This window comes from Polypterus senegalus, chromosome 10 (assembly GCF_016835505.1).
Source record: "Polypterus senegalus isolate Bchr_013 chromosome 10, ASM1683550v1, whole genome shotgun sequence".
NCBI lineage: Eukaryota > Metazoa > Chordata > Cladistia > Polypteriformes > Polypteridae > Polypterus > Polypterus senegalus.
The window spans coordinates 170,683,180-170,696,051 of NC_053163.1; the positions used below are offsets into that span (position 1 = coordinate 170,683,180).

The 12,872-nt window shown below is 40.4% G+C and overlaps 1 protein-coding gene across 1 annotated transcript; it reads left to right on the top strand.

Moving 5' to 3' along the window:
- Positions 1-2,352: 2,352 nt before the first annotated feature.
- LOC120538049 (macrophage-expressed gene 1 protein-like) lies at positions 2,353-10,822 on the top strand. The gene is made up of 2 exons (XM_039767450.1): positions 2,353-2,926; positions 8,876-10,822. The coding sequence occupies exons 1-2, from the start codon at positions 2,471-2,473 to the stop codon at positions 10,454-10,456; spliced, it is 2,037 nt and encodes a 678-aa protein (XP_039623384.1). The 5' UTR covers positions 2,353-2,470; the 3' UTR covers positions 10,457-10,822.
- Positions 10,823-12,872: the final 2,050 nt, after the last annotated feature.

The window sequence follows — 12,872 nt, forward strand, 5'->3', positions numbered from 1 at the left end:
AGCCCTCGGCATGTGGTGTTCGACAATAACTCAGGTGAACGAGTGGTGGCAAGGACAAGACAAGACCTTTCATTCTGCTGGAATCCAGGTATGGGGTGCAAGTATATTGAGTAGGATGGAGACAACGTTGAGAAATTACATTGTCAGTTTTGTGAAGGGTTATTACATTTTCTAATAAATCCCATTTTCTAACTTTCGTTTGACTCCCCCTTGAATTTCTCTGGTCCTCCTTTCTCTTTCATGCACCTCCACACTTCTTGATGGGGTACCTTCTCCAAATCAATCAATAGTCTCCATATGCAATTCTGTCTGTTTTCCTTGACACTTCTCTATCAGATGTCTCCATGCAAATACTGGAGTTGTTCCCCTTTCTGGCATAAAATCAAACTGTTCCTCCCCTGTGGTGGTCTTTTCCCTAAACCTTCTCTCTGTAACCCTTCTGCCAAATTTTCTTTGGGTGTGACAGCAGCTTTATCCTTCTACTCTTTCCACAATCCTGAATATCGCTCTTCTCCTTATAAATGGGTAACAACTAAGGAATCCATTCCCGGACGTGTTTATCCATTCCCGGGAATTTGGGAATCTCACATGTCATTCCTGGGAATCCCGGGTTCCCGGGAATGACACAGTGCACGGGCATCTCACATGTGAACGGTTTTAGAATGACCGACACTTATTTTTAATAAAACTAATGCAATATGTTGACACCAATAAAAGACTAACCTTATCTGCAAGCATTGCATGCTGTCATACAAGTACATGTATCTAGTTCAGGGGTGCCCAATGCGTTGATCGTGATCGACCGGTAGATCGTTAAGGTAGTGCAGGTAGATCGTGTTGCATTCAAAAAAATTTTTTTTAAACGTTAGTCTATTATATATCCTCCCTATGGCATTTGCCATTGATTAACATACAAGGCAGCCAGTCGGAGATCTCCTTTCTTCTAAGACACTGGTCATCCCGCACGCACGATCAAACATGCAAGCTACTGTAAAACTCCGGCTGTGATCTAGTTAGCTTTCCAATTTATATCGACTAAAGAAGAGATTCTAAAAAAATTGTTTGGGGAGGGTATGGGCTTTATGTGTAATTAGAAGAGTTTTTTTTTTCTCTCACAATGTCACAATCGAAGTGCATTTGTCTGATCTGTCAATCTATCCTTGCTATTCCAAAGAAGGAAAATGTGGAAAGGCACTTTTGAACTTTTCATAAAAACTACGAAACTGACTTCCTTCCGAAAAGAAAGGGAACTAAAATAGCGGTTAATCGGACAGCCGTCATTTTTCCCCCGGCTGAATTCAAAAGCTCCTTGACTGCATTATTCGGCTCTACTTATTTATGCCAGTCAGCCTTTTCCCACATGACGATTATTAAATCCAAATACCGTAGTGACCATAAATGTATTGAATTGTTATTGTGCCATAAAGGTTATTCAGTTATGCAAGATACGACAACATATATTTTATGTATAAAGTATACTCAGTGTGTGTGTGTGTGTATATATATATATATATATATATATATATATATATATATATATATATATATATATATATATATATATATATATATATAGGTAGGTAGATGATAGGTAGATCATTTCGACCTGGTCATTTTAGAAATAGCTCGCAAGCTGAAAAACTGTGGGCACCCCTGATCTAGTTAGTTGCGGTAATAAGAGCATAGTAAGCATAACGTGTCCAGCATGCGGTCGTCCAGGTGAGAGCGTACTTCGTGCAGAGTACGCCAGCCGCTGAGAAAGCACACTCTGGCTCCACTGAAGTAGGCAGCACAGTCATCAGATACTCTCTGAAACACTCTCTGAAACACTGCCATTTTAGCTTTTACTGATGCATCCAGTTTCTTGCCACCATTCTGTGATGGCAAGTTTCTTGGCACAGATAATGTGGATGCAACAGAATGACGCATTGCAATTTCAAGTTGCTGTTCAAAGCTGTTGTCTGACAGATGTCAGTGAAGTCTTCAGTTTTCAACTATAACTCTGTTATTTCTTGATCGATTTTTACACTTTTACACGCTATATATGCGAGCTTGGCCATTCCCGGTTTCCCGGGAATTACAGCAGTTTCAATGGATTCCCTAGTAACAACAAAATGATACACAGCAGCATAACGATTTTTGTAATATTCATAATTTCACTACTACAGTACTGTACACAGGTGCAGCACTGGAGTTTTAATGTACTCTTTCCATATAAATGCTGTACACCTCTAATAATATAAAATACCGGTTTGACAGTGGGGTGTGTCCTGAACCTGATACTTGTTCCTCCAGGATTGCCTGAAATTCCTCCGTCTCCAATTGAGTTTTCACTAGAAGAGCAAACTGAGGCATGGCATTTCTTAGAAATCATGTGACATTAGCTTATAAATATAGCGGCCTGTTCTTTGATTCAGTTGTTTTAAGGGTCTCCTGCTACGTCTGCTCTTTCTCTCTATAATTTACAACCATGTCCTACAGTTTGCCCTTTCACCTTTCCTTGATGTTGTTCCTCATTCAGCAAAGTGAAGGTCAGGGTTCATCACTACAAAAGTCAGCTGCATTTCAAGAATGTACAAAAACGAAGCAGATGGCCGTTCTGGAGACCCTGCCGGGTGGAGGATGGGACAATCTGCAGAATGTGGACATGGGCCGGGTGATGAACTTCAGCTACTCCACATGCCAGACCACTGAAGACGGGTTCTACCTGATACCCGATGAAGTGTTTGTCATCCCTCAGAAGCAAACCAAACTGGATATGAACACAGAAATCATAGAGAACTGGATGGACCACAAGAGTCCGGTGGCTGAGAATATCAACGTGGATGTTAGTTTCATATCTGTGCTCAACGGAAAGTTCTCCAAAGAAAACCAAAGAGTCAAAAGTTTTCAAGTGCAGGACAAGTCATCTACGACAAGGGTGCAGGTAAGAGAAAAATTAAATAAATTATTGCTAATATTTGATGTTTGGTTACGTTCCACGATTATGATAATTAACTACGTGTGGTTTGGTACAATGCACACGAATGACATTATTGAGACCCAATTCTTATCCAGCGACCATTTCATGGATTGCAGATTAGCTGCTGGGTCAACCTGACCTTTAAGTCTGCATTTGTTCATTTAAAAATAACACATGGTTTTCTAGCATTTCTTATTACTGGAATGGATGCTCTGTCTTTAGTGCGAAAGAATTTTTGGAAATTCAGACAGAAGAGATGAGATTCAGATGGTCAGTTGCTGGGGAGAAATCTTTATATTAAAATACATAGAAAATATCAAAGAACAATTATAAGGTACAGTGTATAAAAAGAATGTGTATGTAAATGTAGAGTGCTTTATAGCTTCAAATGCACACATAAATTCTGCATTAGAATTACCTATAAGGTGTGAAACACGTCCATTTAAGACCCCCTGAAAGCCTGAAAATCCAAATTGGTTGACTGTGAGTGTGTGTGAAGATGGGGCAATCCCTGAATATAACCTTGAAAAATATGTTAAGGTCTTATAAAATGCTTCATTTCGTGTTAATGTATTTGTGAGAAGTCATTTCAGTCTGTCTGCTCTTCCCAGGCTGGGTGAGGTTTGATGTTCGGATGGCAGCTGTTTATAATGTTGTTTGGTAAGGAAATGAATAAGAGAATGGAAGACAAGACGAAGTGAACATATTGGACTATGTTCATAACCGGTGTAAAATGAAGGCGCCCAACCCTGCACAGACTAACCCAGAGGCATGTGTAAAAGCACAAAGACTCTTTTATTTTTCTTCACCCGTGGGGCAAGTCTTCCCCGTGAACCCCACAAGCAATACACAGTCCTACAAGCACTTAACTCCACACAACGCAATCCTCTGGCACCACCACTCCTCCCAGGCAACCTCGTCCTCTTCCTCCTGATTCTGGCTTCTGAGTAGTGGCTGCAGGCTCTTTTTGTAGCCCTCCCGGAAGTGCTCAAGGTGGTAATTGGCCTAATTAGGCTGCACTTTCGGGTATGGCTGCATTCCAGCCCACAGAGACTTGTTAAGCCATGCAGCTCCTCCGGGTGGTGGCCATGGAGCCCAACAGGTCTGAATCCTGAAGTGCCACACCTGTGGCCCCGATGTAACCCAGGAGAGCTGCCACCAAGCGTTCCGGGGGACGTAGAGTGCATCCCATAGCTGCTCCCCAGGATCCAGTGTTGAAGGAGTGTCCCGGCCGGGCATGGGACCCGGCTGCCCGTCACACCGGGAATTCAAAATTAACAAGCAATAGATCCAAAAAACTGAGCAATGCATCAAAGTTATTCAGAGCTTCTTGAACTTTTCATCTTCTTCTTCTTTGTGAGGTCAATGTGCTTGATCAACCTTCTCCAAACAGCTTGGTCCTGCACCTCCTCCTCACCCGTCAGGCCCTTTCCCTTCAAATCTTCTTTTACGTTATCCGTTCACTTCCCCTTCAGCCTCCCTCAGTTTCTCTTCCCCACAATTTCCATTACCATCATTCATTTGCCAACATATTCATTGTCTCTCCTCATCACATGTCCATACCGCTTCAACCTACTTTGCTGTACTCCCTTAGATATCTCTCCCACTTTTGTTGTACTCCTAATTGTTTCATTTCTTATTCTGTCCTTTTTTGTAACTCCATACATCTGTCTCTGCATTCTCATTCCTGCCACATCTAACTTCTTCTCTTGAGCTCCCTTTACTGCCTGTGTCTCAGCTCCCGATATCATTGCTGGTCTCTCCACTGTCCTACCTTTAAACTTCTCCCTAATTCTTTAATCATAGAACATTCCGGATACCTTATTCCCATTGTTCCATCGACACTGCACTTTATGGGTTAGCTCTGCATCTAGTTTTCCATCTCCACTGACTGATATTTACTTTTATCCCCTCGTTTCAAAACCTCTCCTTTCAGGCTAACATCTCAATGCTGATCTTCATTAAACCTCATATATTCTGTTCTCTTCCTGTTTATCTTCAACCCTCTGTCTTCCAAAACCCTTCTCCATTCTTCCAACTTCCTCTCCTCTTCATCTTTTCTGGTACTACACAAAACAATATCACCAGCAAAAAGCCATCACCAGTGGGATTGGTCTTTTACCCCAGGAGTCAACACACTTAATGAAGATCCCTGGTGGAGACTGTTTTAGCAGAAACACGCTGCTCAAAGCAGGCACACAGAGACTCAGGAAGGCAGCAGAATCAAGTTTTATTGTGTGATACATACACGGAGCCAAATCAAATGAAATGAGTGAGCTTACATTTATTACAGTTCTTATCACTTATGCAAAATAAACTCATCCTTCTAGTTCTTCCCATCATTACCTAAGGTCCAAACCCACCATTACCTAATTACCTAATGTCCATCACTTGACCGAAACTATCATCATTACTTCATATCTTAAGCAGGCGTACGAAACGTATTCATTGATCGCATTAAGAACACATCTTAAGTTAAAACAAGGAAGACCCACATATGAGACACCGTGCTGCTCAAATGAAAGTTAATTGACGTCCAAGGATCTCTCAGGGTTGGAGTTTTGAGCAGCTGTACTTCTAAAACAATGGTCTGCTTAACCCTTTCAAAGTGCACAGTGTCCTTGACTAAATTTTTTGAGCTTAGCAACAAGACATTGGTGGTTTGCAGCTGAAAAGAGAAAAATAATAAAACATGCAGGCGAGGGCTTTTTATGGTTTAACCCTTACTGTACTAGCATGCATTAGGATATAATACTTATTTTATACAGTATATGCTTATGATTCCCTCTAAATATATGCAAATTATCAACCTTAAGAATATTCTTTTCTACAAGACCTCCTCTAACTGTGATCTCATTTGTTACCCCAGCCCGAGTCCTCACTTCCTCATACGTATCCTGGACAATCCTCACCCACTTTCTCTCTCATGCACCTCCACACCTCTTGATGTGGCACCTTCTCCAAATCAATAAACACCTTTATTTCTGTTTTCTTGATGCTTCTCTATCAGCTATCTCAATGCCAAGATGGCATCGGTTATCCCTCTAACCCTGGTATAAAACCAAACTGTTCTTACCCAATGGTGGTCTTTCTCCTAAGCCTTCTCTCTATAACCTTTTCCAAAAGTTTTCTTTGTGTGTGACATCAGCTTTATCCCTCTGTAGTTTTCTTAATCCTAAATATCACTCTTCTCCTTATAACAAGGTACAATCCCACTGTTCCTCCACTTCTCCGGTATTTTCTCCTGTTCATTGATCTTCTGCATTTGATCTCGAAACACATCTACTCCCTCTTCTCCTAAACGCCTCCACACTTCTGCTGGTCCTGCTGTTGCCTTTCCATTCTTCATTCTTTTCAGTGCCTACTTGATTTTTTCTGTCCTTATTCTTGTTACTAGACAATCATTTGGAACTCCATCCCCAAATACTACCCTTGCATTTGTGTTCATTGACCAACTTTTCAGAGAACCTCTTCCATCTGTTCTTCATTCTGTCATGCTCATTTTAGACCTCACTCCTCCATCTGCTTTATCCGACCCAAATCCCTTCCAGCCTTGTTCCTCGTCTTCATCATTCTAAACTTCACAGTGTCTTTCCGTCTTTTGTCTCCAATAGCTCATATACCTCCTCCAAAGCTTGTCTCTTGGTTCTTGCCACTGGCCTCTTTGTTTGTCCGCCTATACATTTCTCTACCTTCAACCTTCCCTGATGGGTACCAAGTCTTCTTGGCAGCCTTATTAGCTTTTATCACATCCACCACTATGTCTCTTTGTTCCTTCCCGTCGTCCTACCCAACACCTCTTCAAACAAGACTAACAATAAACTCAAATGTACAACAGTTTGTATGCACAGTCCCAGATAACACAGATTTTTAGGAAGTCACTGTACACTGGGGAGATTCTGAAGGACTGGAAAATAGCAAATATAATCCCATTATATAAAAAACGTGAGCGGGCAGATCCAAGCAACTATAGGCCAGTAAACTTAACGTGCATCATAGGAAAATTAATGGAAGGAATAATGGACAAGATTGAGAAACACCTGGCAAGTACATAAGTTTTACTGAAGAGTCAGCATGGGTTCAGAGGAGGGGTGTCATGTTTTACTAAAATGCTAGAATTCTATGAGGAAAAAACTAAAGGATACGATCAGAGTGGAGCAGATGATATGTGATATGTGGACATTCAGAAAGCATTTGATAGGGTGAACCACATGAGATGTTGGGCATCAAACTTAAAGAAGTGAGAGATGAGGGTGTGGTGTGTACATGAGTGCAGAATTGGCTCAGACAGAGGAAGCAGAGGGTGATGGTGCACGCAACCTCATCAGAATTGGCTGACATTAAGAGTGCTGACCAGTAGATGTCAGTGCTGGGGCTGCTGCCATTTTTAATATATATAAATGATTTGCATCGGAATTTAAATAACAAGCTGGTTAAGTTTGCAGAGGATACCAATGGTAGGTGGATTGGCAGATAATTTGGAATCCATTATATCATTACAGAAGGACGTGGACAGCATACAGGCCAGGGTAGATTAAATTTAATGTCAGTTCATGTAAAATATTACACACAGCAAGTAAAAATGTTAGGTTTGAAAACACAATGGGAGGTCTGAAAATCAAAAGTATCTTTTATGAAAAGGACTTAGGTGTCATAGTGGACTCGTCACAATCAACTTTCAGACAGTGTTCAAATGCCATTAAGAAGGCTAACAGAATGTCAGGTTATATAGCGCCTTGGTGTGTGGAGTACAAGTCACAGGAGGTTCTGCTCAAGCTTTATAACACACTGGTGAGGCCTCATCATGAGTACTGGGTGCAGTTTTGGCTACAAAACGGACATAACAGCACTAGAAAAGGTCCAGAGAAGAGCAAATTGGCTGATTCCAGGACTACAGGTGATGAGTTATGAGGAAAGATTTAAAGAGCTGAGCCTTTACAGTTTAAGCAAAAGAAGATGAAGAGATGACCTGATTGAAGTGTTTAAAATCATGAAGGGAATTAGTCCAGTGGATCAAGGTGGTGACTTTAAAATGAGTTCATCAAGAACACGGGGACACAGTTAGAAACTTATAATGGGTAAATTTCACACAAACATGAGGAAGTTTTTCTTTACACAAATAATGATAGACACTTGGAATAAGCGACGAAGTAGTGCGGTAGACAGAAGGACTTTAGGGACTTTCAAAACTTGACTTGATGTTTTTTTGGAAGAAATAAGTGGATAAGACACAGCTTGAAACTCATTAAGAGGAAATTTCACACAAACATTAGGAAGTCTTTATTCCTAATCACAGACACGCGGAATAAGTTGAGTGGTAGACAGTGGTACTTTTGGGACTTTCAAAACTCGACTTGATGTTATTTATGGAAGAATTTACTGACGAGCTTTATTGGGCTAAATGGCCTGTTCTCATCCAGACTGTTCTAAGGATCTAATGTTGAGATCTAAAGCTTAAGCTACTTGTAAGAGAGCCAACTACGGTAGGTGGTGTTTATCGATATCAAACTGAGGAACAATGTAAAATGGCGCTGAATTCCAATTCCTATTAAGATGTCAGGAGAGCATCGATTGTGGTGACGTAACGTGTCTCAGAGCGTCAAATACACAAAAGACAGTCAAAATGTAGAAAACAGTAAAGTTGGCAAAAACAAATGGTTCAAAGTCCCTAAGGAACAAAGTAAAACATTATAAACAACTACACAAATAAAAATAAATAATGATTAATTACTAGAATGTGGCAGTGTATAATCTCTTGTGTTTAGTGATGTAAGTTGGTCTCTGTAGACCATAGTAATATGAAAGGCTTTATGCTTTATCGCTATTGATAAAATCCTTGATAAAGATGGCAATCCCAAAGTGTTCACATAAAAGTGTGTTAAATTATGTATCTCTTTTTAATTCCATTTTCAGGTGCAGAATCTAGTTTACATTGTGAGGGCAAATCCCAATTTCTCGTTTGATCCTCGCTTCAAGAGGCAGATCATGGACATCGCCGAAGCTTTAGAGGACGGCCAGACAAAAGAAGCCGATTATCTCTCAGAAATGCTCGTTCTAAACTATGGAACGCACGTCATTACGAGTGTCAATGCTGGGGCCATCCTGCTTCAAGAAGAATATGTGCGGTCGAGTTTTATCACAAGTGAGCGCAAAGATATTTTGTCAATCAAAACTTCAGCTGGAATCAGTTTCTTTAATATGATCAATATTGGATTTAACGCTGGAGTTAAAGCCGAAGACACGTTATCCAAGTGGTACACAGGTAACTTAACACATTCGTTGGTGCAAGCTTACGGCAGCATCCCCTTTTACCTGGGCATCACCCTTAAAACTTGGCAGGAAGGCATCTTCAACAACTTGGTGGCCATCGACCGCTCTGGTTTGCCCCTTCATTCCATTCTTAACAAGGAAACCCTTCCAGATTTGCCAGCTATAACCGCTGAGAAGGTTTCCCAATCTGTCGAGAAGGCCATTATGATGTACTACACTGTTAATCAACGTCCAGGGTGTCTCAAAAGCGATTCCACAAACTTCAACTTCCAGGCAAATGTCGACGACGGGTCCTGTGATGGAGTGCCGACCAACTTTAGCTTTGGTGGTGTCTATCAAGTGTGCTCCCCACTCACAAGTGACGCGTATCAACTCTGCTCTTCACTGGAGCAGAAGAACCCACTCACTGGCAGCTTCTCATGCCCACCAACGTACAATGCAGTCAGACTGCGCACCGAGGAGAAGCAAGAAGACTACGGTCAGTACGAGTGTAAAACGAACTGTCATAGGTGCTGGCTAATTGCAAAGTGCTGTGATGATGAGTGTGGAACTGTCTATTACACCAGAAGAGCCAGATTTACGACATACTGGTGTGCAGCCACCAATGCAACCACCAAAGCCTCTAATAGCTTCCTGTTTGGTGGTCTCTACAGTTCATCCTCAAGTAACTTTATAACCAGGTCCCAGTCTTGCCCCACTTGCTTTACTTCCTTGAAAATTTTACACGATGTTAACGTCTGTGTTAGCGTAGATAAAGACAGATGTGCCCAGTATTCTGTAGTGTTCGGGGGCTTTTTCAGCTGTGAGGCCACCAATCCGCTGGCTGGTGAGTCTCGCACTACCTGTGCCAACGGCTTCAGCCAATATTCAGCCACAATTAGTGACGGATGCCAAATTCTCTACTGCATGTCTACAGGCTTGTTTAATGGAGGGCAGTTGCTCCCTATAAAAGTTCCTCCTTTTAGTAACCCATACAGAATTAATAATAATTCCACAAACGATACCATGCTGACACCACTAGGCAAGATGTTGTCAATCTCAAACAAACAGAGTTTTACAAAATTTAATAATGTTCACACAGAGTACCAAGGTTTGACCAGTGGAGGAGCAGCTGGAGTGGCAATCGCTGTCGTGGTTTTGCTGGCGGCCATTATAACCCTGGCTGTCTTTGGGGTCAAACGCTACCGCAAGAAAGTATGGAATGAGGTGCCAAGTAGAAGTTGAATAATAGAGATGAGCAATACAGCCAAAAAACAATTAAAAAAAACATATTTCCTCAGTGGGCGTCAATGGGGGAAAACGAATTTCTAAACCCACCCTCAGGTTATGGGCCTTGTTATTGATGCATTTGTTTTACCCATTACGTATAATGATAATAAATGTTAACTTACAGTGTATACTTTTGAACTAAAAGGTACAATTAGTTTCAAAAGTGGTGATTGGAATTATAAAATCTTTAAAAATAGTTAATAAATGGTTGTTATTTTTTTATTTACTGGAATTATATTATGGATTTCATATAAATGTAATATTGTTGCTCTCTCAGCACTAATGGTATAATTTGTAGTTCCCTATATGTAAACTTTCTTTATTCATTTGCAGATGTACTTTTTATGATTGTGTCTTAATAAATCTAGAAAGTGATGTTCGGTTTTGCTTTATTGTTTCTTCCATCCATCATCCAACCCGCTATATCCTAACTACAGGGTCACATGGGTCTGCTGGAGCCAATCCCAGCCAACACAGTGCGCAAGGCAGGAAACAAACCCCGGGCAGGGCGCCAGCCCACCGCAGTTTATTGTTTCATTCTTTTTTTAATGAATTAATTAATTAGTTAGTTTGTTTGTTTATTTTTAAAGTGTAGCAAACAGTGAACTATAATCCATTCTGAATACTTTGCTCTATTTTGTGCCTCACATTCTTTTACATGTTTGAATGGAGAGCTACATAGCAGCACTGACAACTTGTGCCTTCCTTGCGATGAGCCACCACCACTCTGAGCTGGTACTCCATCATCTAAATGAGCAGCTTCAGAGCCTGCTGCAGGGAATCTTATAAATACAGCAAAAGCTGCAGATGAAGTCCAACTAGTGTGGCAACAGCGAGCTGTCCTCTCAATGCTAGGTGTTATGTTGTGGGGTGTTCTCCTCCTCAAGATTCTCAAGGGCCCACCATAATGGCTGGGGAGCGAGCCAGAATCCTTACTGGTGCCCCCAGAAGAGGTAAGTAAGTAAAATGTATTTATAAAGTGACTGTCACAGACAAAAGTCACAAATCGCTGGACAATAAAAACATAGAATAAAATGAAATAGCCAAGCAAAATACAAAACACGGACAATGTAAAGTCACCCACAGACAGCAGTTCTACCCAAATGCCTGTCTAAACAGATGCGTCTTAAGCTGGCAATTAAACGATTCAGGAGATTCTGCTGATTGGATAATAATAATGTTGGAACAATGGCTCGGAGTGAGCGATTCCTACTTGTCTTTAGTCAGGTATGAGGAACAGAAAGGAAGTTAGGGTTAGGGTTAGAGGAGCAGGTTTCCAAGCACAGCCTGAGGTGTTGTGCTGAAGGAGGTTTGTGTACTGAATACGAAGTTAAGAATCTTTAAGTATAGAAGAAGAAGTAAAGAACTTTTAAGTACAGAAATAACTAAAGTTTATCAAGAAAAGCTAAGTTTAGAGAAGATATATTGTTCCTTTTCTTGCCTTTTATTCTATGTGAGTAAGTACTTTTTTCTTTATTCTTGTGTGGATTATTTGCTTTTAACGTTCACTAAATATTTTTAAAACAAACTTTTGGACTGAGAGATTTCTTTCGGCACACGTTTTACCCGTGCTTGATCTTGACTTATAGTTCTAATGTTTGATTTGTCATTTTAAACTGTGGAGAAGAGGAGGAAATCAAGGAAACGTGTGTCTTTGTCCCACACATTATGGAGACCACCGTATGTTGAAAATGAACAAAATGGTAAACTAAGACCTGGGGGGCTTGCCACACTACATCTATCTAATCTGATATGTAGATGCCAGTTGCACAGAATTATTTTTGCTCTTGTAAAGGTACATAGAACAGAATATTCTGTAAAGACTGATTTGGCCTTCGTTGTGCACTGTTTTCTGAGATTTTTTGGGCACAGAAGACAAACATTTTGAGGTAAGGTACTTCTGCTCTCTGACCACAGCTGTGTAGAGTGGTGACGTGTCGAATGCTGTTAGAACTTCACTGTACTCGGCACATCCTATAAACTTATAAGATAGATAGATAGATAGATAGATAGATAGATAGATAGATAGATAGATAGATAGATAGATAGATAGATAGATATGAAAGGCACTATATAGCAGATAGATAGATAGATAGATAGATAGATAGATAGATAGATAGATAGATAGATAGATAGATAGATAGATAGATAGATAGATATGAAAGGCACTATATAGCAGATAGATAGATAGATAGATAGATAGATAGATAGATAGATAGATAGATAGATAGATAGATAGATAGATATTTTATTAATCCCAAGGGGAAATTTACATACTCCAACAGCAGCAAACTGATAAAAAAAAAACAATATTAGATTAAAGAGTGATAACAATACAGGTAAAACAGACAGTAACTTTGTATAATGTTAA